General features: G+C 44.6%; 9 protein-coding genes across 9 annotated transcripts; 6 read left to right on the forward strand and 3 right to left on the reverse strand.

Moving 5' to 3' along the window:
* Positions 1 to 2998: 2998 nt before the first annotated feature.
* On the reverse strand, positions 2999 to 3256 carry TrAFT101_008149 (uncharacterized protein; the record flags this gene model as incomplete). The annotated part of the gene is made up of 1 exon (XM_066128249.1): positions 2999 to 3256. One exon carries the CDS (start codon positions 3254 to 3256, stop codon positions 2999 to 3001), a length of 258 nt encoding a protein of 85 aa, XP_065984366.1.
* Positions 3257 to 3701: 445 nt separating this feature from the next.
* TrAFT101_008150 (uncharacterized protein) lies at positions 3702 to 9114 on the reverse strand. The gene is made up of 13 exons (XM_066128250.1): positions 8682 to 9114; positions 7883 to 8619; positions 7278 to 7819; positions 6324 to 7220; positions 5917 to 6270; positions 5726 to 5852; positions 5598 to 5669; positions 5493 to 5540; positions 5374 to 5438; positions 4701 to 5319; positions 4558 to 4635; positions 4117 to 4497; positions 3702 to 4057 (listed from the first exon to the last, which is right to left on the reverse strand). The coding sequence occupies exons 1-13, from the start codon at positions 8871 to 8873 to the stop codon at positions 3844 to 3846; spliced, it is 4326 nt and encodes a 1441-aa protein (XP_065984367.1). The 5' UTR covers positions 8874 to 9114; the 3' UTR covers positions 3702 to 3843.
* Positions 9115 to 9975: 861 nt separating this feature from the next.
* TrAFT101_008151 (uncharacterized protein) lies at positions 9976 to 10582 on the forward strand (the record flags this gene model as incomplete). Its single annotated transcript, XM_066128251.1, has 2 exons — positions 9976 to 10061; positions 10126 to 10582. The coding sequence occupies 2 exons, from the start codon at positions 9976 to 9978 to the stop codon at positions 10580 to 10582; spliced, it is 543 nt and encodes a 180-aa protein (XP_065984368.1).
* Positions 10583 to 12591: 2009 nt separating this feature from the next.
* On the forward strand, positions 12592 to 13131 carry TrAFT101_008152 (uncharacterized protein). The gene has a single exon (XM_024907160.2). It carries the CDS (start codon positions 12673 to 12675, stop codon positions 13024 to 13026), a length of 354 nt encoding a protein of 117 aa, XP_024754571.1. The 5' UTR covers positions 12592 to 12672; the 3' UTR covers positions 13027 to 13131.
* A 704-nt stretch (positions 13132 to 13835) lies between these two features.
* TrAFT101_008153 (uncharacterized protein) lies at positions 13836 to 15932 on the forward strand. Its single transcript, XM_024909171.2, has 7 exons — positions 13836 to 13891; positions 13974 to 14393; positions 14475 to 14588; positions 14650 to 14782; positions 14840 to 15284; positions 15355 to 15559; positions 15625 to 15932. Exons 2-7 carry the CDS (start codon positions 14075 to 14077, stop codon positions 15888 to 15890), a joined length of 1482 nt encoding a protein of 493 aa, XP_024754572.1. The 5' UTR covers positions 13836 to 13891; positions 13974 to 14074; the 3' UTR covers positions 15891 to 15932.
* A 3148-nt stretch (positions 15933 to 19080) lies between these two features.
* On the forward strand, positions 19081 to 20012 carry TrAFT101_008154 (uncharacterized protein). Its single transcript, XM_024902920.2, has 2 exons — positions 19081 to 19135; positions 19207 to 20012. Exon 2 carries the CDS (start codon positions 19235 to 19237, stop codon positions 19604 to 19606), a length of 372 nt encoding a protein of 123 aa, XP_024754574.1. The 5' UTR covers positions 19081 to 19135; positions 19207 to 19234; the 3' UTR covers positions 19607 to 20012.
* Positions 20013 to 21300: 1288 nt separating this feature from the next.
* On the reverse strand, positions 21301 to 22466 carry TrAFT101_008155 (uncharacterized protein). Its single transcript, XM_024901549.2, has 4 exons — positions 22295 to 22466; positions 22081 to 22236; positions 21849 to 22021; positions 21301 to 21789 (listed from the first exon to the last, which is right to left on the reverse strand). Exons 1-4 carry the CDS (start codon positions 22436 to 22438, stop codon positions 21309 to 21311), a joined length of 954 nt encoding a protein of 317 aa, XP_024754575.1. The 5' UTR covers positions 22439 to 22466; the 3' UTR covers positions 21301 to 21308.
* Positions 22467 to 23561: 1095 nt separating this feature from the next.
* Positions 23562 to 26059, forward strand: TrAFT101_008156 (uncharacterized protein; the record flags this gene model as incomplete). Its single annotated transcript, XM_024905077.2, has 3 exons — positions 23562 to 23666; positions 23737 to 25079; positions 25144 to 26059. 3 exons carry the CDS (start codon positions 23562 to 23564, stop codon positions 26057 to 26059), a joined length of 2364 nt encoding a protein of 787 aa, XP_024754576.1.
* Positions 26060 to 26149: 90 nt separating this feature from the next.
* TrAFT101_008157 (uncharacterized protein) lies at positions 26150 to 27736 on the forward strand (the record flags this gene model as incomplete). The annotated part of the gene is made up of 3 exons (XM_024901550.2): positions 26150 to 26179; positions 26253 to 26843; positions 26906 to 27736. 3 exons carry the CDS (start codon positions 26150 to 26152, stop codon positions 27734 to 27736), a joined length of 1452 nt encoding a protein of 483 aa, XP_024754577.2.
* Between the last annotated feature and the right edge of the window lie 176 nt (positions 27737 to 27912).

Genomic DNA, 27912 nt, shown 5'->3' on the forward strand with positions numbered 1-27912 from the left:
CTGGCATACTAGCAGCTACAGGTATCATCTTTGCTTCTCGCAGTATGATGGGTTAAATGGCAGAAAAACTCCCTGTTTTGGTTTAATTTTGTTTAACCATTATTAGGTATTTTGTTTGTGTATCTACTTGTCGCTAAGTCCTTTGAGGGACTAAACATTCTGAAACTCAAGGAGTTAGATGTAAATACGAGGTTCGGTTATATCAGGTGTTCCGGGGTATGGATGGTTTTTAGGCACTTATATTAGCGTGTACATGGTCTAATACTGTAATTACCCTGTATCGTATGATATTATGGCTATGAAAAGCTTGTTAATACATATTTGTGGCTCTATGTGCATCTGAGAAATGTCCAATAACTCATAAAGCTTTCATTAGCTACGACTTCTTGTGTAGGTCGTAAACCATGTAGGCTGCCGTACTCTACGATAAGTCCTCCCTAATAAACGCCGCAGCATCAAAATACAAGAAGCTCTTCAACATGTGCGTGATGGCTATGACAGTGTAACCGGCAAATTCTTCTTTGATAATGCTGTGGATTATTTCTGCAGTATCCGGATCGACAATATTTCATGCGCAAATGGAAGCAGCCATAGTCTCTGTATGAATTTTAGGAATGACCTACCCTCTAATTGCCTCGTCCGTAATCACAAGTCTTCCAGGCCTTAGAACTGCACGGGCTGGACTAAAAAGCTGTCGCCGCACCTAAGACAGTGCATCAAGTGAAATATTACCATCCAGACCAACCATGCTATTTTATTTGTGGGACAAGGGCAATTCTCTAAGGTACGCCATAGGCAAGCGTCAAACGACTGACCGTAAAGGCCCATATTCAACCGGGCTATCCCTGTATAGAAGTAGGTATCCTGGGATATGGAGATAACACGTGAACGAACTATATCGGAATGCTCACCCTGCAAGTTGGCTCGTCCAGCATGATCGAGCCAGGTTGTGGCTGTACGAGTCTCAAAATTATGGAAATTAGGGTATTCCTGCCACCGAGGGTTTCGAGTGATTCCATGGAACAAGCTGATTAACAACGCTGCGCATGATGCTATAGACCACTCCTTTGTGAATCTCGTTCTGTTGCTTCCTGAAACTGGTCGTTGGGTCCTCCATAAAGTATTTGCTGATAACGCACTTCACAGGGCCCGGACAGATGCGCACTCGGAGTCTGATGTGAAATTGGAAGAAAAAAAACAAACAATTGTGGGAAGTTCCTGGAAGAGTTTCTTGAAGCTTTTCATTTCTGTTCCATCTATGCGGAGGGTAAGTCGCAAGGCCCCTAGAGCTCCTTACTCTATGGTATCGAAATACAGCCAACGGCGGAGTACAGACTTTTCTTTTCGATTGTGGGCTTGTTGCTCGTTGTCGGCTACAAGAAAGGGTTTTCTAAGAACAAAGCGACTTAAAATTATTGATCGATTTCTACCGTGCGAGATTAGTATTTTGGTCATTTGTTTATTACCTACGGATTGCACTCCCTGTTTGGGGAGATGTGCAGGCGAATTTTTGGGATATGGCCGACCTAAATGCCAGCCTCCGGGTTACAAAGACACTCTAAATGACGTAAAGATTGGATTATCTTTAAAGGCAACTTGAAGCCGTTAATATGTTGATGTTGATTGGTGAATATATTTTTGGCTGTAACATGTGGCCAATCAAGAGAATGTTTTAAGTACTGCGGGCTGGCGCTCCTGTTTTAGGCGCCGAGGTTTGGGAGAAAGGGGCACACACTTCTTCTCGGCTGGCGGTTCAATAAACAAACGGGTTATAAGGTAGGCGGTTGGTAAATAAGTAGATAATTGCCTTAAAAGCATCCAAATATCTTTCAACTATGCTGGCGTGTTCTTCACACTTTCCTGTTGCCTCAGACCACAAAATCTTATCCTTTCACAATCCCCCAGTCGAACTTAATCCGGCTGTCCTCATTATTTCCGCAAGCAGATGAACTCACAGCCACCCTCAACCCTGTTTGCAAAAAGATGCTTGGCCTCCATCCTTTGTGGCCGAGTGTCCTTACTCTCGAAACGTTAGAGAGACACACCATCGACGCGCCACTTTTTTTGAGCCACAGCGCGCACGGGCAATCTGCAGCCCCAACAGCATGCCTGGCTACCAACTTCAGCCAGTCGGCTCTGCAATTCTAGGTTCTAGATTAGGAGCACAGCCGTTACGCCGTTCTCATCCCTATTCCGTCACATACTCCAGATTGTCGTTTTCCCGAAGAAGATTTTGTGTTTCCACCGGTTGGAACTATCATTCCAATCTGTGATGTATTGAACCCGACGCTCTGGCCGCTGTTGCATTGTTGACCTGTTCTCGTTTTGCATTGTCTGCTCTCCTTCCTTAGGGGGGGCAATGGGTCCATCGCTTGGTCTATGGTTATGGACATGTTGACTTTGCGTTTTCCTTGCATCTAATTTCCCATGGGTCGGTGCTTATCTTAATGTCCACGGCGTCAAACGAAAAAGGACAATCTATCTTCCCTGCGCGGTTACATTGCCAAACAAGTCTCTTCTTCGCAACTGGGTCTCCTGCAGCTCTCGAGACCGTTTGGAACGATCCTTCTGGAGGAAGCTTCAGTAGTTGCTCTTACATGCGGTTGATAGAGCAGATGCATCTCGTTTGTCTGACTCAGACTCATTTCTACTCAGTAAAATCTTTTGAGGTGCTGCGTCGAATGCCTGCTACAAGTATTGATTCCATCTCGTCATCTGGTAACCCCTGTTAAAGCCGCAGGTAGATAGGGATATATTCGTCGTCCACGGCCTCTGCCCCCCTTATATTCGCCTCTTTATCAGATGAAGAATCTTTGGTACATTTAGATGGCAAAGCATCCGGGCTGCTGCTGAAAGGGGTTCGCCTTTTCCCCAGTTCGGCCTTTGCTTCCCATGGAGGCGCCCCGCTGAGCCTCCACGCCCCATCTGCCACTTATTTTCCCCTCGACACGGCCGTGTCTTCCTTGGTCGTGCTCGTATTCCTCAAGATTCACATGGACTACTGCATCAAGCCCCGGGACTGCCGCTTGTTCCATCTCGTGGCAGCAGCTTCTCCCTTGGTGCTAATATGTATAGCTTTGGAGTCGCCGTCGGTCTTCTTACACGCAGTTTTCTGCCACCCGATCTCGAGATCCTCGACCTTGAACATAAAGTAGATGACAATGGGTGTAATGACAGTTGGGATGGGAACTGCAAGACCAGTGTCAGTTGAGCGCGACGGCAGTAATTTGAGGTCATAGCTGTTTTGCGTACACATGACTCAGCATGACAGCGGATAATCGCGGTTTAGCAAAGTATGCTCTAATAGATGAAGGGATGGAGAGATGGAGAGACTCAAATTGATTTTGAAGCATAAGCTAGAGAAAGTCATTGGCATGATGAAGACCTCACCTGATGAGGATCTGTGCTCCTCATAGGAGGCGAAGAGGTTATTTCACCTGATCTTCTAGAGTCTGCAAGATCATCACACCCAAGTTTGCCGAAGTTGGCAGCGCCATCATTGATACGGTGAAATCGACCGAATCAAATACCACGGCACAGATACTGGAGGAAATCCCCGCAGGGCCGGTTGATAAAGCCGTGGCGCCGTGCCAAATTCTGTTAGCATTGTTGAGATTGAAACGATTTCCATGCAGCGAAGTTATGAAACCTCATTCTATAAGTTTCTTTCCTTAACGATAGAATATGTCTCAAAGGGTTTACGATATATTAACTAACTATTGTTTATTTGCTGATTATATTCAACACAATACAATTAAATAATAACACAAAACTTTTAAAACGGTCTAGAGGAGCAAGAGAGACTAAGAACAATACAATACAAAAGTAAAATAACAAAGATATTTACTGTGCGTGAAGAAGCTGACTTAACATACTACTTTCTTCAGCTAGAAGGGCCGTCGGAGAACCTTGCTCGACAAGACATCCGTCGTCAATAACAATAATGTAGTCAAATATAGTGATGCCCACTAGTGTGTGAGTTGTAGTTATAACAGTCTTGTTAGATAAGATGCTAAATACAGCCTTCATAGCAGAAGTATGGCTTTGTTCATCCATCCTAACAACTGTTAGTATGTTAGAGATTTTGTTTTAATCCGATCAAATCTCGATACATACCCGCTTGTGGGCTCATCCATCACATACACAGCCGAATCCCGGAGCAAAGTTCGTGCGAGGCCTATAATGCGCTGCCGGCCGTCTGAAAAATTGCACTCATTCCATCTCGAATCCAGTCTGGACATGATGTCTCCAGCTATCTGCGGAGGTGCAAGGGAAGAGAGCAAATGCTGAATGTCAGGATCGGCAATTCTAGCTTCAGTATCGAGATTTTGCCTGACAGTCGCGCTCGAGTCTGCTACGAAGCTCTGCGAATGTCCAACTAGACGCGACTGCACCAGATCACTGCTGACGGAAAAGATGTTGATGCCGTCCACTTCAAGGATGCCGCCGGTACACCGAATTAATTTAAAGAAAGCCTGCAGTAACGATGTTTTGCCGCTGAAATACTGATTAGTGTTTATCAATGGCTTTTCGATATTTGTCCTAAATGTTTCTTACCTGCCAGTTCTACCCAGGATCGCCACTTTACTTCCAGCCGGAATATCGATGTTTAAGTCCTTGATAACGCGGCGTGACCTATAGTTGCTTTAGCTCCAACTATGATTCAAACAATAAGTAGTTATGTATAAAAAAAAACATACTGATGAGCAAGTGATAAATTCTTGACCTGTATTCTACCATGCTCAGGCCAAGCACAGTCAACACTATCTTCCGGAATCTGAACACGTTCTTGCGGCGTACGCCGAGTGTAATCGCAGATCCGATCCATGCAAGCCATGGTCGACTCAAATCTTGTCCACCACGTAAGCAGCAGCATGGCGTCCTGCCCTAACCGAATGACATTGACCAGCGCGAGGCCCCCCCAAGTAATGCTGTTTGACCCGCCAAGACCGATTAACAAACTTGCGAGCGCGATGGCCAAGCATCCATTAACGAGGCCTAGCATCAACGTAACCCATATCTGCACCGACTTAAACAAATATCCCATCATTAAGCCTCGATTTATGCAATCTGACATGAGACGAGCCATGTATTGGTTTTGGTTGAACGCGCGAATGGTGATGCGACCTTCCAGGATAGCGCCCACCATTTGGAGCATAGGCGCCTGTGCCGCGACCTGGAGCGAGCGAAGCTGAAATGAAGTCTTCAAATAAAATTTTTGAAGAATGAAAATTAGAGGCAGAAGAATAGGGAGACTGATCATTGTGTAAGGTGACCCGACGCCGATGACGACAATAGAGCCGATGCAGGATGCGATCGCTATATTTATGTCAGAAGAGCATCTATCATTAGGGCGCGCTAATTATAACATACAGGTTATAAGATTTTGTAGCGACTGTGGAAGATGTAGATCAACAGCTTCAATATCATTCGTAAACCTCCATCTTCTTAGCATGGTGCAGAACTGCCAATTCAGAGCATATAGAACGTACCTGTTGAGATTTTCGGATTTGTGCTGTTCAACAGCGTAAGCGGGGCTCCTGTAAGCATAAACAGTTAGAAACTGGACAGCGGATTATTTAACTACAGTGCAATACTTGACTAGAACCGAAAGCATGTCTCGGTGGAGGTTGATGCTACTTTCCGGCACGATACGCATAAAAGTGATCCTATTTGTCTTTAGTTAGATGTGTCAATCAGCGGGCCAGTGTTGCTAGACGCATACCAAACCGAAATAAACATCGCCAAAACACCTGCCACAGAGAATGCAACATATATTCCGACGTAGTAACCATTCTCGACGCCATGGCCCAGGTTTGAATACTGGCTTGCCCAATGCGACAACCAGAAAGCTAGTCACGTCAGTATTCTGCTCAGTGGCACCTTTAAAAACACAGAGTTCCTTTCAATACTCACATCCAGCTCTGTCAGTGCCAGCCCAAGCAAATAGAAACACGCCAGCGATGGCGACAGCAATTGGAGAGCCCAAAGACTTGAAGTATATGAGATGGGCTTCCCAAGTCTTTGCCTTTTCGCGTGATAAAAAATCATCTACGACAACTTCTTCTTCAGCCAAGGCAGACTGCCGTCCCTCTACTCCGTCAAATGAAGAGACCTCCGTTGTTGTGGCTGCTATAGCCGATTTGGAACCTTGGTGCCTTGCATGTTTGATCTCATTTTCCACAAATGTGCTTTTGTCCACAACATTGAGGTGGCTGTTTTGAATCATGTAGAATTCGATGCAAGGAAAAGATAACATGATCCAGGGCGCTGATAATAGACGTCAGTAAAGAGAAACCGAAACGAGCTAATGACCAACATACGTTCAGCACAAACGAGAATGGCAGCAGCGCCTATCTCTTGAATAAATCCATTTGTACCAAAAACATTCGTAGCAACAGTGGCCCTTGTTTTGGCATCCAGTCCATTAAATATATCATCAAGCAGAAACAGATCTCCAGAGTCATAGAGGGTTCGTGCCAATGACACTCGGCGCCGCTGCCCACCACTGAGTGGTGAGCCGGTGATGCTGAGCCTCGTGCCGTCTCCGCCATCCAGCGCCCTCAGGTCTCGATCTAAACAACAGCAAGCGACAACTCTATTATAAAGATGTTGGTCAAAGGGCTTTCCGAAAACGATGTTTTCCTTGATCGACAACTCGGGAATAAACCAGAGCATTTGATCACACAGTGACAATCTATGTGCGCTGACTGTAAGACGGCCTTTGACCACAGTACTTTCCCCTAGGATAGCCTTCAGAATGCTTGATTTTCCAGAACCTGCGGCACCAGCCACGATTGCCATGCGCCCCATCCCCAACGAGAGATTAGCATGCTCAATGAATGCTGAGCCGGATGCCCACTCAGCAGTCATATCTTCCATTGTCAGCAGGGTTTCTCCAGTCTTAGCGGTGAGGTTCACCATTTTTACTAAAGTATTCTGTGGTGATGTCGGTTTTTCAGAGATGAAAGCGAGACTCTGAGGAGACTTAGAAGATGGCAGATCTTCCTCGTTTATTTTAACATAGTATAAAAGACGTTTCCAACTCACAAGAGAGCTAACAAATTCTGGTAACATTTGTATGATTGAGAGAAGAGGAGTGAGCATAATCTGCATGGTCGACAAAGACGTGAAGAGGATACCATAGTCTAAGTTGTGTTGCGGCGACAGGGAGAAGCCGCCGAAGGCGGCCAATGTAGCAAGACTTGAGAGAAAGACGGCTAAATGAATCAGTCAATGGCAAAACATATAGAGTATAAAATGAGACATAAATATACCTGCGACTATAACCACAGTGAGGATGCGGCGAAACGTCCCTGCCGCCTCAATCTCCTGCCTTCTGTTATCTGTAGCCTGACTTTCTGTCGTATGCTGTATGTTGCCGAAGCGAAGGCTCCTAACTTCTGAGATAAGATGCTTTATACTTGCAATGCGAAGTTCAGTAGCTTGTAACAGACGATGCTCGCTCCGCGAGAGCGGCCCTGCCAGTAGCGTGGGAAGTAACGTGCAAGCAATTGCAGCTAGCAGCGGGCCAAGAAACGCAAGATGGATAAGTCGAAAAAGCATGTATGAGCCAATTCCAATGACGAGAATGTTGGGAATAATCATGCCTAACAATTGCACTGCGCCAGCAATCGCCGCCGAGTCTTGTGAGACGTGAACAATGACCCTGTTGCCGGCCGCGTTCCACCCGCCAGCCGGAGGTGAGCCACCAAGACTTCGAAGTGCAATTCTGTGTATGAGAAAGGACCTCGTCTTGAAAGAGAGTTGATTAAATGCATGGCTTCCATGGGCCTCTAGAACGCTGATGGCAAGCTGGCTAGCAGACGGGGTTAGCATTAGACAGGCAGGCTTGGACATAGAGTTCTAGTTTTCAACATACTCGAATACCATAGCAATAACAAGCCAGATACCAATTGATTTGTTTTGCTTACTTTGCAAATAGGATACAATCCCTTGAACGATGAACGGCTGTGCTAAAGTAGCTCCAGCGCTGAGAATTTGGATAATAACCGCGCCGAGAAAAGGAAGGGCGATTGCGAATATGAACTTCCTCCCATCCTCCATGGCATACATCCAATCGCTGCCGAGCGTAAAGGTCGCCGTGGAGCGAGCGATAACGGACTCTAAATCGCTGGTGGCAATGGTGTTTTTGTGTCCGTACTGGAGCAACGGCCAGAGCCAGCCGAAGAAGAGCATGCCAAAGACGCCACTTCCTGGCTCATCCACATGCACTGGGCCAGATTGCTTTCTAGAGGCGTGCACCTTGAAATTCGAGAATACTTCAGAAAGAATTAAGGCAGCACCACTCACGGCAGCCACAGCTGCCTGTAGTGCGGGAAGAGCGATCCCGACAGGTTCGCCCGGCTGCCGGGCCATGGCCCAGAGAGTGTGAAGTCGAAAACCATCAGCAACGCATGTTGCCAGCAAATATATGTCCGTTCGAAGTTCAGAACTGGGAATTGGGAGAGTAAAGCTGAGAAAGACGACAAAGGAAGCAACCAGTCGGAGTACATAAGCTGCAGTGCCGGTGGCCGAGAATAGAGCAGAGGCACCCGAATTTCGATAATAGAAAGCTAGAGAAATCGCATGCAGGCCAGTAAGTATCGCCAGAACAGCCTAGGAAAATCACTGATCAGCCTCTGGGCAGTCAGAAGTCACCGAATCAACGATTACTATACTCTGTATTGAATTGCTGCTCTCAAGCGTGGGCGTTGGCCACGACCGCGCCGCCATGGCATGCCGCAAACGCTATCAAGGATCACTGCAAGTAGCGCACAGCTCGCGGGCACAATTGCAAATATGATATTCTCGAATTCCAGAGAAAAATCGAGTTGCCCATTCTGTAACAACCTGAAAATCTTAATCGCCATTTTTCAGCAGTGACGGCGGGGTGTTGATGCTTCGGCGGCACTCGCTAGCTACTAGCAAGCAGGGGCCAAGTTCTGGAGCTAAAACAGATCGAACTGATCAGGCGAGGGCATCACCGAGTGACAACAGACCTCTGCTGGACTGTGTAGCGGCCTGCAATCGAACGGCTCTTTGCAAGATTTTCTGTATGCACCGGATTTCCCACTTAAAGTCGGAATTTAACTAGTAACGTAGAGAGAGCGAGGGTGAAGCGAAAACGGTTGGTCAGCATTACCACGCCAACCAACCAGTCGCGAGGCAGTACCAGATCAATGGCGCTTTTGAGACAGAGGTTGGTGGGTAGCAGCGCCGCCCGTGTGGCTTGTTTTGCCATATTTACTTTGTTGTAGCTGCAAGGCTGGATCGCGATAGAAAAGTCACTCACGCATATCAAATTTCATTTAGCTTTTGTCATAGTCATTACTTTATTCTGTATATTGTCTATATTGTTATTAAATAGAATCCAACTAGAGATTTAATTTTAATCATGTGTTGTTTTTGAAAAAGAACTTGCCAGAGTGTGCTAGTTAGTTACGTACTAATTTAGACGATACGTGACCTAGCTTGTTGACAGGTGATAAATTGGAACACTTGCAGGTTCTAACTGCCACTTGCAGGCGCTAACTACCAACTGCAGGCAAGAAAGGGTGTCAGCAGAGTTACTAACTGCCACCTGCATACTGCTAATGTGGGTGGCAACTACAATTGCCAACGTTATCCACAAGGTGGCTCCTACAACCTGTATACACACTGATCCAGGGTAGACCCCGGCCCTACTTCTGCAAGAAGGTACGGCACTTTGAAATTGATAACAGATGATATGACCAACATCTAGTGATTTTGCGCATAGAGCAGCGACAACAAGCGGTGTCTGAACTAACAAGCCAAAGGCTTCAAGGCAATGGCCGACGGATTGACGGGAGCACGGAAACACAACATAAATACGTCAATATTTCTACATACTTTGATAATTTCTACAGAAACTAGTATTCAATAGTTTAACGTACTCGCAAATTTCTGTCCTTTAACCCTTTGTTAAAACAAAACTCACTCACTTGTGGGAAAATGGCCGCCGCCGCAGTTTACAGCCCTTCTGTCTATGACTCCCTCCCCAGTCTCCATGCTGCTTCGGACACCTTCGAGCAGCTTCAGCATCAGGCAATCCTTGAGAAGGAGATTGCGATAATCGTACTACTAACCGCTTTGGGTGGAAAGTGAACTGTTCTTGAAGCATGAGGTCTACAATGAACTCGCCATCTGTTTGTTGCATCGCCACTTTGATCTCTCTCCCTCCGAGAAACTAGTTGAGCTTGGAGCTATATCTTCCCCGTGGGAGGACAGCCAGAATCGCCCCAATGTCTTTGGGGGATCTATTGTGCCCAGATCTTGGGCTTTCCGTCAGGGATCTTTGTTCCCCTTTGAGTTTGGGTATAACGAAGGCTTAAAGGCTGAAGTTTATAAGCCGTTGCCCGAGAAACCTGCTTTTTACACAGAGCTTAACGATCTTCTCGTGAAACATGGGCTTGAGCACCTTCTAGGTCTTACTCTTAACACTGACGAAATTCGTTCTGGTACAGTCAAGTTCGAGAAAACCTTTGATCGCTCTAATGTTGTGTTTACTATTAAGTATGACAATGAAATAGCAGCTAAAGAGGCTATTCCCGCTATGTGAGTGTTTTCAGGTGTCGGCGATTTTCGAGTGCCTTTTAAGAAGTGAGTAATGACCAGTTATGTACCCATTCTGAATGCTTTTGTTCGCCAAAAAGCTGGAAATTTTTGCTGTTCGAGCGAGCATGATTTGTTAACCACTTCTACCAGGCTCGTTTGCTTTGCTGGCTGCTATTGCAGCAGGGGTGGGCTCTGAAGCTTTCTTTCTGAAGCGAGCCTTCTTTCTGCCGCAACAGTCATTTCTCTCATTGTTGAGTGTGTATGGAGCGATGAAATTGGCTGCCCCAGGCTTGCTTTTGGAGCCTCTACCGTCAAGCCTCTCAACTACCGTTTGAAACTGGTTTCAATTTTATTGTACTTCATGGCAACCAAATTGAAAGAATGTTCATGCACATGCATCTAGAATGTCTGTGAATCTCCGCATATCGTAATCTAATGCCCCTACCCGCCAATTGCTTCCTTGTTGAATATTGAACAAGATGTAATATTCTTTTTATTTTTTTTTGGCGCATATGCATCAAATACAAAAGAATCCTCTATGTGGTAATCTTCGCTCTACTACTGGTAGCTTCTCTAATCTTCCATATTTATGCCCGTCAAACACTTTGCATTTATCCTACATCATGTAGGTCGAGCGCCTTGGGAGCTTGGCTGGACGCGTTGTAACTTCTTAATGGTCCTCACCCCGCAGCGCACGCCACTAGCATTCAATCAATTACTTGGATAATTTCGGTGACACATTTGATGATGCGATCAGCAGAAGTACACGAGGCTCCTTTGCTTGTAGTCTCTAAAATAATCCCAGCTTCACCATGTCATACAACTTTTATTCTGACCTCTTTGTAATTCCTAACAGTGGTTATGTCTATGCAAACAAAGGTTCATAGGAGACGATAATAATGACTCACACATGCATAGCGTATCTAAGAGGAACATATACACATATCCTACTTGCCCATCGTCGATTGTCAGATGGATGGCTAGTATGAATATAGATGATGCGTTCAAGCAAGTGGCAGTGCATATGCAAGTTGCAGTTAGCGTATGCACATGGCCGTCGGTTGGTCAAGGAATGCAAATGCGTCAAGGAGAGCTCACCTATCAAACTGTCTCACTTGAGCCAATACCATGTGCCATTACAGCTGGAGCCGGTTAGTTTGAGAGTTTGATTCATGCAGACGGAGTACCAAAGTGCCCAATTGACCCTACATTCAACAATATATCAGATTGCATTAGAGCGTGATCAAATTAAAAAGAAGTTAGGCTTCGAGAGACTCGAAAGAATTCAAGATTACAAAAATAACAAATACAAACTTTTCCTTTTTTCTACTTTCCTCCAAACCCCTCGTTGATAAATTCCATCGCAATTTTAAAGCTATAAGACCACAATGCAGCTGCTCTCAAAAGGTAGGCAAGCACTTCCTTCTGATATAATATATATTGGAGTCTATATATTCACGCGTGCAATAGTTCTACTGTCGATCAATTGGGTTTATCTTGCCAATGCCGTTCCACTTAACAAAACTGAGGCGGATCTAGGTGTCCAGGCTATTGCTCGCTATGTGTTTGTTTGCAACGACAACAGTTTGGCAAATTACTGCAGAGGCTCCCCATACAACTTTCGCTGCACCCTGGAGGGATACATGCAATCGGACGTGCCAGTTGATATATGTCGCGATAAAACCCGATGCAGCTGTGAATTACAAGCACAGGGATGCAGCCCAATAAATCCGATTTGTTAAAGACGGAGGAACTAAATTGGGATTATTCTTATTTTAGGACTAGTGTAGGTAGTCAGAATTGCGAGGCTCTTCTTTAGAGTCTTTAGTTTGAGAAATAACAACGGTCTATTCAACGGCAAATAGTGTGCAGCGATTTCGTAGTCAGTTGGCTGCCTCTCCTAACCAGGCCAGCAAAAGCACAGTGTTAGAGTAGGGTTAAAGCCAGAATGTCTAAAAATGTAAGCTACACCCCACACGCTGCTCTACAGCTTTCCAACTTCAAATACTTCTTGCAGTGTTTGCCAAACTGGTACCCATCTTTTTCTATCAAAACCCACAAGGCTCTCAACGGAGATCTCACGGCTTTGGAATCATGTCGGTCAATGCTTCTGTAAGCGCCACTGAAGACCTTCCACCGGGCTTTAAGCGACTTCCAGACGGTACTTACCAAGCCGTATACAACGTCGATGTCATCTTCACAAATATAAACTACGGCTCAGATTTTCGCGGCATACGATCAGGGACCGACAAATCCCTTCAGGATGCAATTTTGCAAGTTGCGAAGCACATTTCACGCGGGTTGTACAAAGTTGTGAGCTTGAATGCGAGCGAACATATGCTTACTGTTATTATTTCGACAGAGTTATCGAGAGATGAGCTCATGTACAAAAATGGGTTTCCCTGGGATATGGAAGATGACCCGCAGCCGGATGTTGTGTTGAAATGAGTTGGAATCCAATGTGCAGGCTTGCGCGGAACGACTGGTTTCCGCACCAGTGCAGATTCGTTAAGTGTAGCGAGAAAGAAGTTCTACATGGAGCTATATCTCTTCCCTCTCAATTCTCTAATTTATTTATATTTTTAATCATATCATTGTTCTCTTTGAATCTACTAAATCAGTGAACGACTCCATTGAACCTTTAGTCTTGTCTCGAGCATACGAGATGCCGTATTGCCGGCAGGAGATAGATAATCTGCCAATTTCCAGGCTAGGTTACGCGTAAATGTTTGCAAACTCAGCGCGAGATCTACATAGTAAATATATATATATATATATATATTACTTTTAATATTTTTATTTTTATTTTTACTATATTCTAGCTACTAGGTATTTCAAATGTGTTAATTACTGTTTGACATAGGTTTTAGGCAAGCATGCTAGGCAGGGGACGCTTTCCCTTTGAGTCTGGAGACTATATGTAGTTGAAGCCGTGGTCATAAGTCCTCCACGCCCGCGTAGGCGTTTCTCGCGCCGTAACAATAAATTCTAGGAGAGTTCGAGCCACAGTAGCACTTTCGTTAGTTTCTTTCTTTTCCACAACGTCACTTAGTGGTGCTTGTCGCAAAGTTGTGTTGTAGGACAACGACCTCCGCAGATAGCGCTATTTTGCATGTGCCACGACGGCATATTAGTGCAGAAGACATAAGCATGTTATACTGCTGATACACCAATAAAAAGTGTGTATAGTTCATAAAATTACCACACGGGAGGAAGCTATTGGTTCCATGCCAGTGAGCGATTTATTCTTCTCGTGACTTCGTATTTTGAATGCTGGTTAGCTTATAAATTCTTAAAATAATAATGTTAATAGGTAAAAATAGGTTCTTGACGTTAGCTGATTATTACTATAGACTTCGGTGCAAAAGTTCCCTGCAGCTAACTCTTGTTGGTAGCGCCCATTGCACGGGAGCAATTTTTACTTTCGTTTCTATCCGGACAGATGTTCAAGTGTGGTTGACTTTCACAGAATCCAATACCTTCTCAACGATACGATATGCCTGACATGGAGAATCCCGACAGTGATCGACCTCTGGAAGATGTTGACGCCACTCCATTGCTAGGCGACCGCTCCAGTCGCGGGTTTCAGTCACTGTTTACGCGTCAAATCCCCACCGCTTCTCTTCTTCTTTATGTCTGTCTTTTTCTGGTAATGGAATTAGGCGGCTCTCTACCCGCCAATTCTTTAGTTCAAGTTGTTGAAGAGGCTCTTTGCCGGGAGATGCGTGGGGCACCCGACTGCGGTGCGGATGATGATGTGCAAAGCTCCCTAGCCATCTTGATGGGATGGTATCATACTGCCATGATACTGCCAGGTTTGTCAATTATCAGCCCTCTCCCACAACTTTTCTTGGAAAGCTCTATCTACATTACCAGTTTATTAACAATAACCGAAGGACTACTTACAGTGCTGCCTTATGGAATGCTTGCCGACCGTTACGGGCAGAAACCGTTTCTTGTGCTGAGTACTTTCGGCATAGCCCTGACTGGTGCGTGTGTAAGAATCATCTGTAAGATCAGCCACTTCCGCGATCTGCAATTTGCCAACCATTATCTAACAGAAGTAATAAGGTTTTTGGCCGGAAAAGTTCTCTATTCACGCACTATGGGCCACGCAGCTTCTCTACTTCATCGGCGGAGGCCTTCCAGTCAGCAATGCTATTGTCTTTGCCAACATTACCAGCCTTACTACTGATGTATCGAGGTTCGTATCATATTTGCATTCATCTAGTAGATAACATGACTAATTGATGCTGTCTAGGTCCTCTGTTTTCTCTTTCATCATCGCCCTATCGCTCGGTCCCCGCCTTATCGCCACCATAGTTGCTTCGAGGTTAATAGAACTGTACGGCCCATGGCTTCCATTGTGGTTTAGTCTAGGTTTTCTTGTCGCCACTTGCCTTCTCTCTTTTTTCATTATAGAACCAAAGAAAAAGGTCAAGCACTTGGATGACTCTGTGTCGGACGACGCCAATGCGTACTCTTCATCGGAGCAGCCAACTGCCGCGGCTGGCAGCAGACAGCTGAAGGACAAGATATTGAGAAGCTTTCAAGAAGCCAGAGCAGGTGCATCCTTTCTCATGCAGAAAAGCAGCTCCTTTACCATCCGAATCATTGTCTGCTTGATATTCATGACATTGGCCTGGCAGTGCTCTGGTGTGAGTGAACAGCTCATGCGGAGGAGATTTGGTTGGAGTTGGGCTAAGGTATGTATGCCCTTTTCAAATAGATCTTTCCTAGTCACGACATGGCTAAGCATCTTGATACTTGTCATAGCTATCTTACGTCACCGCCTTGCAGATTATCGTAGGCATCATCTCCTGCATGATTATTTTGCCCATTGCATCTTATATTATGTCCAGCAAGTTCACCATGAGTGCAACGGCGCGAGACCTGTCTGTAGCGCGTGCTTGCGGCGCTGTGTTTATCTTTGGAGCCATTATTACAACGTTGACGCCCAATGGTTTTGGCATGCTTATTGGTAAGTTCCTCAACCCCCGCCTTATGTTATCCAATTCAAATTCATGCATCTAACTTCTTCACAAGGTGTTGTACTATTTAATCTAGGCACAGTGTACAACCAGGTCCTTAAAAGTCTGCTCGTGGTAGTAGTCGGTGAGAACTCAGTAGTACTATTTAGTGGTCTCAACATTCTCGAGACGATTGGCAATTTGACATCGGCGCCTCTTGTGGCCCAGGCATTTAAGTTTGGCCTGTGGTTGGGAGGGATTTGGATGGCACTACCTGTTATGTTTAGTGGCTCATTTGCCTTGATCGGACTATTGGTCCTTGGAGTAAAGAATAGTAACTAGACTTTAGTTCGCATTTAGAGTCCGAATCAGGTCTGCCTATTCATCTGTAAGCTTTCGCTAACTTATTTGTCAAAAATAGTTGCATGTGAGTGTAGCCAGCGGACTTCGCAGCTCTCTAGCTTTTTGGTGACTGTAGATGCATCCGACGCCATGCCAGCAATAACCGGATCGAAAGACCTATGAAGCCGTACTAGCCGAATTTCTTTAATTTTTTTTTGTCAGATTTGAAACTACTGCTAACTGTTTTTTTTTTTTTATACTGCATATAGCCCAGGCTATGCGGTATAGAAGTCAGAAGTGCAAAAGCGCTGTGGCTGCCCAGCATGTGGCACCCTATGCGTTGCTTTCATCAGCCAATCAGAGCGCCGTGTTGGTTGGCATGAAATAGATTGGATTGGGAAGAATATGTCCTACTGCTACATCTACCCATAGCAAAGAATACAGCCTTAATGAAGTCTTTTCTCTCGCTCATTCTATGCCTTGTACTCTTATTTCCAGTTTGAAGTGAACGCAGCACAGAGATTTACGATGGGAACTGGTATCAAAAAGAGCAATAGTAGCCAACCAACACGTGAGACATACCCTGCATCTTGCTTCAGCAGAGTACAATCTGTGGCTTTCAATGAGCACATGGTTAACATCAGATAGGTCGTATTCGCAGGCCGCCACCGCCCACATTTGAGCTTGTTCTGGCGCACCCAGAAGATGAAGAGGAACAAGACCTTGATCTCCTCAACCAGTCTCTCGGTTATGGAAATGACAGTTATCATCTTCTGATACATGATACAGAGAGTCCGAGGGCCGAGTTGCTGAGAAACATTGCCCAAAACGGAGCAGACACCCTCTTATTTAGCAGCGGTGACACTACTGTAGCCCCTCCACTTCCACGACTTCAGACCGCGACTAACTCATGCCTTGGGTTGCCGCCACATTTGTCAATGCTTCATGTCCTTAGCGCCGATAAAGATTCAACTAATACAGAACGTTCGCAAGTTCAAGAAGCGAATCATAGCAACAATGTGCACACAAATGCTCTGTGCTGTGCTGTCAATAACGGAGATGAAGACATCATCCAGTTTCTCCTACACCATGGCGCAGACCCAGCAACAAAAAATCAGCGTGGTAGCACTGCCATGCACTATGCAGCAAAGAATGGAAACGAAACTATCCTAGGCTACCTTCTAGCAAAACAAGTAAACCTTAATGTGCAAGATTGCCAAGGCCGCACCCCGCTTTTTGTTGCAATACAAAATGGCGACGTCTCCGTGGTGAGCCTGCTTCTACAGTCAGGGGCCAGTGTATATATGAAGGATAACTTCGGTAAAACTGCTTTATATTTAGCAGTGGATTCTGGCTCACTTGCTTTAGTTAAAATATTGGTTGAATTCGGTGCAGATGCAGATGTGAACGCATAGGAACCAGCAGTTTGAGATGAATCCTCGTGCTGCGCTTGGAAATGGACGCTTCCGATACGTTGGCGTCAGGTTCTACACTTGGATAAAGCAGGGGTATAAATTAGCAGATAGGCTCTGTAATTTAACGAATAGGTGCTGTCACTTAGTGCTTTAAGTTATAGCACTTGCTAGTAACACGCCCTGCCTTTTTTAGATATAGAAATACGCGTGCTCGGATACCTCATAGGCCCTCTTTTTAATTACTACTGTACTTACTACTTGAAGAATCAACATTTGTCTCTCCTGTTTAAAGATAACGCTACCAGCGGGGACTGATGCCGATTTCCCGAGAAAGAGGGGTAAGTTATAATTTGTATTTTTTCCCTTCCTATATAGGCGGTCATTAGTGATAGAGAACGAACAACATAAGCAAGAACCCTTGTAATTCAAGAACCAACAGCATTAATACGAATTTTAATAAACCGGGAACCAAGTCCATAAAAAGGAACTTTAGTAAATCAAGAACCAACTGCATAAAAGGGAACTTTAGTAGCCTAAAAACTAACAACATAAAAGGAACTTTAGTAAACTAGGAACCAACTGCATAAAAATGAATTTTAGTAACCTAAAACAACAATATAAAAAGGAACTTTAGTAACCCAGGAACCAACAGCATTTGCCAGAAAATATAAATTTATAACAGCTCGTGTTCTTCCACCAATCAAAGGCAGGCAAACTTGTGTATAATAGAGGATATAAGAGATTGCAGGCCCTTTTAATTTAAATTTAGATACTAGTTTTAAATATTAACATAAATCGCCCTATTAGCTCCTTATCTATCCCAGTCTATAAAAGATTGAAAGGTACTTATATATTCATTTAGTTGTATTAGGTGTTATACAGAATGTAACTATATTACTCAAGGGTAGCATATAATACTTGTTTCTAGTAATTTTGTTACGACCTGGTCCTCCGTAACTACGAATCCTTTATAGGCAGCTGGTTCCGTTACAGTAACTGCTACAATAGTGGTTATTGGCCTAATCTTTTGCCCTGTTGGCTTAACGGTATAACGGATCGTTACAAATTTGGTATATGCATTATACTATTATATCCTAACAACACCTGCAATTGTAACTTTACTTGAAAATATTTTACTTAAGATTTGTAATTTTATTTATTTTTTTTTATTTATAGATTAGGTCTTGGTAAAACAAGGAAGATACACATTCAAGACCTATATATATATATATATACATGCCACTAAATAATATAGACTATTTACTGTCTTCTATCTACTGTCTACTTCAGTCCTATTTATAAATCACTATAAGATAACTAATGCTTGATAAAGCCTATCTTGTTTTATATTAGGGAAAGCTATTTATAATAAACTATTAATATAATTAGACTAAAGAATGCCTCTCTTAGTTTATATTAGCAAATAGCTTAAGATAACTTATAAATAACTATATATTATATATCCAGCGTAGTATATTCTAGTTATTTAAATTTTAATGCAATACCAACATATAACTATTTAAAATTATTGTAATTATTTATATAAACTAACACTTACTTAAGCTTACTTTATAAAATGAGGTATTTTTTAATTGTCTTATATGCTTATGCATGTATGCCTTATGCATGTATACTTTCTTAAAGTGAGCCTTTTTTATAATTGGTTTATCGGCTAATTATAATTCCGCAGCAACTACCCTACATGCTTATTTTCTTTATATATATATATTAATAGTATTTAATATAAAATAGTTGTTAGTGTTTATAAATACTACAAGTACTCCTTTAATATAAACTCTCCAACCTAAAACAATATTTATTTCTAAACTAGTAAGAATAAATCTCATTCTTAAATCTCATTCTTTGAACTTCTAAATTCCAATTAACTAATTCACTTCTAGTTTACCAATAGCGAATTTCACTGGAATAATGTCTTCAAGTTCAACATGGGAGCCAACAGCAGCACATCCAAACCCACCAAAATATCATTCTATCCCGAACGTCGACATTATATACCATAATATGCACGCTGCGTCTGACTTCCGTACGCTGCGTGCAGCGGGCGATGGCACTGTGGAGGAGGAGCTGATAAAGGCAGCGAACTACGTCAAGAATGGATGCTTTAAGATAGTAAGCATTAGCGCTAGCAAGAATTCATTTGTACTTGTTTGCTCGACGCCATTATCCAGCAAAGAACTTAAGGAGAAGGGATTCTGGAGCTCTGTATATAGTGAAGATAGTAGTAAGGCAAAGGGCATACAAGAATCCTCACCGGACGGCACGACTCTGATGTCAAAATAACCTCGATAAATATTCACGTGCCTAAGGGCCTTGTGGATGACGAGGCTGGCTCTGGGGCGCTGGGTGACTATAGCATGGACGGCGCTAAGAGATATCACATGGTCGAGGAGGTTGAACACGAAGAGATCGGGGTAGTAAGATAGCCGAAAAACAGCTTCACCAAGACCAAATACGCAGCTGAGAGGGTAGTAAAAGGTCTTTTAAAGTCCATTTAGGATAAAAGTTCTAAAGGCTGCATGTCATTTGGATATTTGATCTGTAGGCCAGTAGGCGCTGAAGACGGATGATGTATTGACTTGGTGGTCGATCTATTGCTTCCACCAGGCCACGTTATAGCCCAATATATTATCACCATCAGTGCAGAACACGCTGGCGGCACCTTTTTACAAGTAATCATCTAAACCTGGGCTAGTGCTACTGCCCTAGCCCCGCTATGCAGCCACGTCTGTCGTCTCCTTTTCGCATAATGGTCATCTTTATCATCTTTATCGTCTTCATCGCCGTCATCGCCGTCATCGCCGTCGTCATCCACTCCAAGTCCTCTCTAGCCCCGGGACGGTGGCCATTGCCAATCTCAATCAGACCGGTACCTCCGTACCCGTACACTTGGAAGGCCAATTGGGTTCCAGCCCGGAACCTGTCCTGGTCTGTACGTTAAAGTGGCAGAGTTGCTGTTGGACTTATAAACCTTTCCTTGATATTCACTCGCACAAACTGGTTTTGAGTTGGACGGCCGGCCTCGTGGATACCGATAAAATTACCAAACGCTTCTTTAGCAGATGTCATAAGGCTGGGGCAAGGACGATAAGTCATTCCCCTCAATCAGCAACAGCTTCTACTTGTTACTATCCAAGCTAGATAAAGAACCAATTTCGCAACCAGTGTTATTGGTGTTATTATCGCTATTAGCAAACAGGGCAATCACGAGCTGCTTAGGGCGATCTTATACAAACCGCGGAGTTCATTCACAACCTTCATAAAGGCGCTCAATGACGCCATGGCTGGAGATACTGCCCCATGGTCAGCATCCTTTTTCAGGGCCATATCCCTTTTCTAATGGATATATGCGCTATGGCATTGGTAAATGGAGAAGCTGAGGAGGAAATGTGGGAGAGAGGTGCTAAGTTAGCATGTCTTAAGTTAGCACCGCAAAGAGCGGTGGATTTCTTCTAAGTTCTCTATATCCACTTTGGTATATAATCGAAGGTTGGAGTTATATATATATTTGCATTAATAATATCTATAACAAATTATATTATCCTGATGTATATTTGACATAGCATAGTTTCTTGGGGTAAGAAAAGAATGTACTTTAGTAAAGAATGTATCTTACGTTTTTAAGCACTTATACTTTTTAATTTTCTTAGCAATCAAATACACGTATTACATTTACATTCATTTTAGTTGCTATAATTTTACAAACAGTCTCCTTCTGGTTGTAACATTGTTACGAACTCTTAGAATAACTACGGACCGACTGGCGAAATCTGGCCTGTGGATCGACAAGACAGAGCGTTCCATGAGAAGGAGAGATATACGCGGGCGCTCCTAGGAACGATGGAGTGATCGGCTACAGCGCTCTTTAACAAACGACTTACTATATAAGTCAAATACATTCGTTAGAATACATAGATAGTCATTCGTCAACATGGCAACAAGGCTGGAACGCCTATAGGTTCTAAGTCTAGTTATATAATACAAGTTAACTAGAATTTATATAAGTTCTAGTCAAGGCAGCTGAGATACTCTCGTAAACGGTAAAAACAATACCTCCACTGAGCACAAGTCGGCCCAACCGCATGGAACTGCCACTCCAGAATGCTCTCACACTCCCATCTCGAAAAATATCCTTCATAGCCGCCGATACTGTAATTCCTGTAGCGCCTTGGGTACGTGTCTTTATTGTGTCAAATGGCTGGGTAGCAAAAACAGTAATTATGCCAGCAATTGCACCCAAACCAAAAGTGGCAATAGGGTTATTGCCGAAACCTCCAAGTCGCGGCGACACGTTTTCTTTCAGTGAGTTATATATACCCATGCGGACTGCCGACGTGGCTGATTGCTTGATGGTTGTGGAAACAAGGCCGCGGTAGACTTCATTAAGGCCATGTTCCCTGATAATAACTTGTAATGCGTGTATGCCACCCTTATACTGTCTTGTAGGCATTCTAGCGTCATCAATTCTACAATTTACGTTAGCGTCCAAACCGAGCTGAAGAGTATCAAAGAGAAGCCGTCGTACAGGGCTGTCTTAATGCGTTCGGTTGGTGTGATAGCAATCACACTTTCGACAGCACCGGCGGCCATACCTGCGAGAAGACCACGCGCAGGTGACAATTTCCCATCTCCATCGGAGATAATCTTCTTGATGGAGTCGAATGTAAGAAACCGAACGCCGGCTTTGCACGCGGTACCCTAGGAGGAGTAAGTGAAGTTTCTCTAGTACCAGTATTGATGTAGGGCTCAACACATACAATAACTAGAGTCGAGCAACCCGTGTACATCACTCTTATTCCATTTTGGCGAACTGTCTGTAGGAGCGAAAAGAACGGATTTTTTGTTGTTATGGCAGCGGCATGATACGCATTGTGCTTTAGCTGAAAGCGAGTCTTGGCAAACTCAAATGGATACTGGGATGGACAATATCAGTAAAATAGATGAGGGAATGTGCTTTGTTGTGGAACTGACAGTAGTAGCTGCTTCGATAGCGCCAGCTGTGGCGCCAGCTAATAGTGAAATCCCTGGGCTAATATTCTGATTTCTTTGCCTACTATGTTTCAAAGGCAGTGATGTCACAGATATTGGGATGCTAGAATCTTGTAATTTAGACATAATGTTGCCGAATCATGATAGCAGTCTAGCTGCAGCAGATATATTTGGAGTGAGAGTTACGCTGGGCTGGGGATATTTTGTGTCAATCCATGCCTCTATTTGTGCAGTAGCCAAAGATAACTGTCCAAAAAAGGCAAATTAACGGACACTCGTTATCTCGTCATTTTAATTATGCCGCCATGAGCACATACGGAGATAGCGAGCCAAACTACTGTAACAGAATCCAGTAGTCAGGCAGCTCAGTTCCCGTCCGGTGTCGCTACATCCTCTTGGCTTCCCGCGGGAGCGCCGGAAACCAAGTGTGTCTCAGGGCCCCGCCGCTAATGTTCACTCGTCCAGGTAGTTCCGTTGGCGACATACGAAGTACTATCCATTTATTCGCAGCAACCCTACGCTAACTGTAAGGTACATGGATTTAGATTGGAAATCAATGTACCTTTCTGAGTCGGCAAGGTACACGAGGGTTCCGAAACACAGCGTACTATAATACACGTTCACTAGAAAAATCAACATCAAATTTGCCTTATTAAGGCTGCGTTTTTGTTCCTCTCTTTAAAGAGGAAATACACCTATGGCAAATAGCCTTAACTTTCCAACTCTACTAACTTCAGCTCCTTAAAGGGATATATTTTACTGCAAAGTACTATAATGTTCAAATAAACCAAATTGGACAGGAATCTAAGAGAAGTATCATACGCAGCTTTAACTATGTTGACACTCTATTTAATTCTAGAGCTCTATATCACTTCAATAAAAAAAAAAATGTAACCTTAGATCTAGCTAATAAATAAATGTAGGCTTTTCCAAACACTTGGCTTAGAAAATCGTCTTGATATCCTATATATTTATGCGTGTACCTCCAGGTTAGCATGGCACTAGTGAAAACCAACGAATTTGGCATCTATGGATATGCTCCATACTGTCCGCGCTAGTATGGAAAATAAGCGTCGCCAACCCCAACAGCATTTCACACCAACTTTATCCTTTAAAGACAGAGTCACCAATGGCTTAGAAACAACCACAACTCCTGCCATTTCTTGCATCCAATCTTTCATGTAGTCGAGCCTCTTGACTTCTCCACACGTAATAGGCTTTATGTCACAGATTTGGTGCGTGTTCTCCAATGTTAGCTCGAGCTCAGCAGAGGGTGGGAGCTTCCCGTTCTGCGCCAAGTTCAAAGTCACGCCGTCGGGCAATTGAAGCGTGCAGCTTTTGTAGACGGCGAAAGGTGCGTTGTTCTGCTTCGGCATCGACCAACTATGAAATCCTTGTTATTCATTCGTTGTCTTGCTTGGTAGATCAAATGTAACGGTGCGCGACCCGTGTGTGTCAACTGCCAATCTTACGGCCAAAGTTGTATATACGAACCTGTAGGCGAAGCTGCAAAAGAGACTGGTCGTAGACGACATCGTTTCAAGACTCGCACGTCGCCAAACACTAGCGAAGATGCCGCATCCTCCCCATGGCGTGCGTCCGCAACCGAATCAGCACCGGTGGATGATGAACATGCCTCGGGTAGCAACGAAGCTGGAGCTTCATCAGTTGAAGCGGGGGTTGCTAGGATTCTCATGTCTGCCGACGGCGTTTCGACCTATCACAGTCGTACGAGCACATTGTATGAAGACCATGCCCCAGAGAAACAGGTTGAAGTAGATACGGGGCCTCGGATCCCAGATGAATGGGTGGAGAAAGGTCTGGTTGCTGAAGCAGCGAAACAGCGCCAGCTGGAGGACTTGAACTTCCGACAACAAAGACTTGACTTTGACGGAGTTGACCCAGATCTTGGCATGCATCTACTTTCCATACATTGGAACAGACAGCATCATTCGTTTCTTGTCACGTACCGACCGGCATTTATGCGAGATATGGCGTGCGGAGGACCATACTTTTCCAAGCTTCTTCTGAATGCCATTTACTTCGGTGCGTCGAAGTTCAGTCTCAGACTCGAAGTCCGCAAAGACCCGAACGATGTGCGTACTGCTGGATGGAAATTTCGTGAGCGTGTCCGAGAACTCCTTGGTGGCTCGCTAGATTCAAGTCGCATCACCACCATCCAGGCCCTTTTACAGATGACAAATTCGCTGTTTGCCCTGGGAGACGAGAGAAGCGCTGCATGGCTTTATTCGGGAATGGCATTTCGAATGATCATTGACCTCGGCATGCATGTCGACTTGACTAAAACTGGGCGCTTTTCAGACGAAGACCTAGAGATTCGAAGACGAGTATTTTGGGGGGCTTTTGTAATTGACAAGATGCAAAGTCTATATCAAGGGCGCCCGGTGAGTCTCAAAGATACAGATATTCTAGTGCCAATCAAATTTCTAGATACACACGAAGAGCTGGAAGACTGGCAGCCGTTTGCTTATTCGACTCTCACGCCTAAATATTCTGGGTCGCCGGCGTATAGCGTGTCGACCTTTTCCGCGCTCTGCAGACTTTCACTTGCCATGAGCGACATTCTAAGTTGCATTTATACCGAACGCTGTGTTGACCAATCCCCAACCGACTTGGCCAGCATGTTGGATAGATTGCAAGTCAAATTGGATGATTGGAAGGCTGCACTTCCTAGCCACGTTCAGTTGAACCTGTTAGACCCTGAAGGTGCAGGAGCCTTTCCACCACCACATGTCTTTAGTCTGCAGTGAGCACATAGCCTCCCAACCAGACGCTAGTCTCCAGTATCCAGAGTACTGACTTGATTACAGTGCTATGCATAACGTACTTGTTATTCTTCTGCACCGTCCGTTTGTTGCCGATGGACATTTGTACAACACGTCGCGATCAATCTTAGTAGATTCCTTCATGAAATGCGCGACTGCCGCTTCCAATATCGCCGACATTCTTCTGGCCTATGATCGGGCATTTTCTATACGGCACGCACCTTACTTGATATCGTACGCCACATATGTAGCAGCTACGATACTTGTGCGGATTGCCGCCAAACGTCGGAGCGAGTCTAAGGTTTTTGCCGATTTGGCTACCTGCCTGGCGGTATTCAAAGAAAACCAGGAAACCAACTACGCCGTTCAGAAGGCTGCCATTGTTATTGAGACCTTGATAAAACGACTCGGCGTGGTTGTTGATCTTGCAATGGCCCATCCGTCTCCAATGGCTTCGCAAGAGCAACGACTGCAGGTGGGCGGAAATGCGTCTCCATCTGCTTGTCAAATGAGGTCTGAGGTTATACCATCTCATCTTAGAACTTTAACAAACCTAATGCAATCAGATTCCTCAAATATGACATCAGTCAATGTCAATGAGGTGATGCATCATTCCAACTCAGAGTGGTTGGATATTGATGGGATAATCCAGAGCTTCTTGGAGGATGGGAATTCGTCTGTCCCAAAACCGGCAATGGCTTACAGCACAGAGAGATCGAGATGTGATCACTGCAGGATGGCATTGGCTAATAACCATGAGCATCGCGGCTACCCGGCCGATGTCGCTCATGTTTCTGGCATTTCCCGCCTTGGCGAAGACGTCTATAGTGTTGAGTCGCAATGGTCAACGGGTGTACGGGAAAGGGAACGGGAAGCACAACTTGACGGGCTTGTGTCCATCAATGATCCACTCTTCGGCTTCAATGGCACTATTTTCGCAAATGGTGGGTCACTCTTCTAGCAATCAAGGACTCACGGGAAGCGGGATCAATGGCCATCCCGCGGGAATGCTGGACAACGCCATGATGATCTGTAGTTCTCTTCAGCCGCCATGCTTCGGTTGCATTTTCTATGTACCTATGTGCGTCTCTCTTTTTTTTTTTCCTGGAGACTGTTCGGATAGAATTAACATATATTTAATTGAGTCCAAGTAGGTTCATCATGTCGAAATTGGCCTTTTCCTACAAGACATGTTCTCCGCTCTTTCGTCTCCTGTTCATTTCGCGAGAGGGACGTCATATCTAGCTGCGAGAGAGATTCACAGCATAACAGCTCAGGTGATTGATATTACCGAAGGATACGCCAATAACTTTCTCATACCTGCCAATAAAATTCGAACCAAAGCTTCCTCAATGGCTATCAAGAATCCATCTCAGCCACCCAAACACTGCGTGCTGCCGTGTACTTGGATGCGTGCAGGTACCTCAAAGGCTTTGTTCATCAACAGAAAGAACTTACCTGGTAGTTCCCTTGAGTGGGGACGGCATTTAGTCTCCGCTCTGGGTTCTCGGGGAAATGATTCTCGCCAGATTGATGGAATTGGTGGTGGCTTGTCTACAACTTCCAAGGTCGCCGTGGTAGCCGTGTCAGACCGCCCTGATGCTGATATTGACTGGACATTCGTCCAGGTCGCAGTGGGGCGAGATTCTATAGACATGACAGGAACATGTGGCAATGTATCGTCTGGCGTAGGGCCTTATGCTTTGCAAAGTGGTCTTGTCAAACGCAGGCCTGGTGAAAAAAAGGTGTGACACCCCCTTAGCTAGCCTTTAATAGACAGAGCTTCTTCGCTGATTCTTTTGCTTAGATGGACATCCGGATATACAATACGAACACCGATAGCATAATCGTGGAGACGATGCAGCTTGACGAAGCTGGCAATTTCTTGGAAATTGGCAACTATGCCATGCCCGGAGTTCCCTCCCCGGGCAGTGAAGTCAGATGTGCATTTTTGCATCCAGCTGGAAGCATGACGGGGAAATTATTCCCTTCAGGTCAGCAGCAACAAACTTTGCGCATAATGCCATACCCTAACTTGATGACGGGAGCGGCACCGTTCGATGTGCGAGTGACCTTAATCGATGCAGCCAACCCCTTTGTTTTCATCGATGCTACAAGTATGCCTGTACCAGATCCCTCGTTACCTGACGTGGCTGTACATGCTATTATTGAATCTATTCGCTGTGAAGGTGCTGTTGCTATGGGCCTAGCATCAAACGTGGAAGTCGCATCCAAGACGAGAGGGACGCCAAAAGTTGCCCTCCTGTACCCTCCGCCAATCTCACAGGGCGGCTTAGGTCAGGCTAATATTCGGGTTCAGTCATACTCCATGGGTCTTCCTCACCCAAGCTTTCAACTCACTGGAGCTGTATGCCTGGCGACGGCGTTGAATTATAAAGGCACAGTCGCAGCCGGGTTGTGCCAAAACTCGCCTAATGAAGTCGCTTCCTTCTCTTCTACGAGGCCAGAAAAGGGAGCATCAAAAAGCTCAGTCGTGGAGAAGAAGTTTGCAATAGCTCATAATAAAGGGGTCATAGAAGTATTTACCACAATTGATAGCAATGGAGAGGTGCAAAGCTGTGCTGTTTCACGCACTGCACGAAAACTATTCGAGGGCAACGTATCCTATTATATATAGTATCATTGGCCAGCATAATATGAATACAACCAAACGTGAACTCTCCCATGTGGTTATCCCCTTACAATCATTACAACATGTGGATGAGTACAGTGTCATAAGCTTGCCACAATTCAAAAGGTCTGCCCTATGGCCGGTCAGAAATAAAGACTTTCCAATACTCAACTCAATATGCA

The sequence above is a fragment of the Trichoderma asperellum genome, chromosome 4 (assembly GCF_020647865.1).
Source record: "Trichoderma asperellum chromosome 4, complete sequence".
Lineage (NCBI taxonomy): Eukaryota > Fungi > Ascomycota > Sordariomycetes > Hypocreales > Hypocreaceae > Trichoderma > Trichoderma asperellum.

Coding starts and splice junctions, on each gene's coding strand:
- TrAFT101_008150 (XM_066128250.1), bottom strand. CDS start 8,873: ATGGCGATTAAGATTTTCAGGTTGTTACAGAATGGGCAACTCGATTTT. Junction 7,820..7,882: donor GTTATTGCTATGGTATTCGA/GTATGTTGAAAA, acceptor CCCGTCTGCTAG/CCAGCTTGCCATCAGCGTTC. Junction 4,498..4,557: donor ATCCTGGGTAGAACTGGCAG/GTAAGAAACATT, acceptor TCAGTATTTCAG/CGGCAAAACATCGTTACTGC.
- TrAFT101_008152 (XM_024907160.2), top strand. CDS start 12,673: ATGTCGGTCAATGCTTCTGTAAGCGCCACTGAAGACCTTCCACCGGGC.
- TrAFT101_008153 (XM_024909171.2), top strand. CDS start 14,075: ATGCCTGACATGGAGAATCCCGACAGTGATCGACCTCTGGAAGATGTT. Junction 14,394..14,474: donor TACTGCCATGATACTGCCAG/GTTTGTCAATTA, acceptor CAATAACCGAAG/GACTACTTACAGTGCTGCCT. Junction 15,560..15,624: donor TGGTTTTGGCATGCTTATTG/GTAAGTTCCTCA, acceptor CTTCTTCACAAG/GTGTTGTACTATTTAATCTA.
- TrAFT101_008154 (XM_024902920.2), top strand. CDS start 19,235: ATGTCTTCAAGTTCAACATGGGAGCCAACAGCAGCACATCCAAACCCA.
- TrAFT101_008155 (XM_024901549.2), bottom strand. CDS start 22,438: ATGTCTAAATTACAAGATTCTAGCATCCCAATATCTGTGACATCACTG. Junction 22,237..22,294: donor CTATCGAAGCAGCTACTACT/GTCAGTTCCACA, acceptor TGTCCATCCCAG/TATCCATTTGAGTTTGCCAA. Junction 22,022..22,080: donor GTTGCTCGACTCTAGTTATT/GTATGTGTTGAG, acceptor TACTCCTCCTAG/GGTACCGCGTGCAAAGCCGG.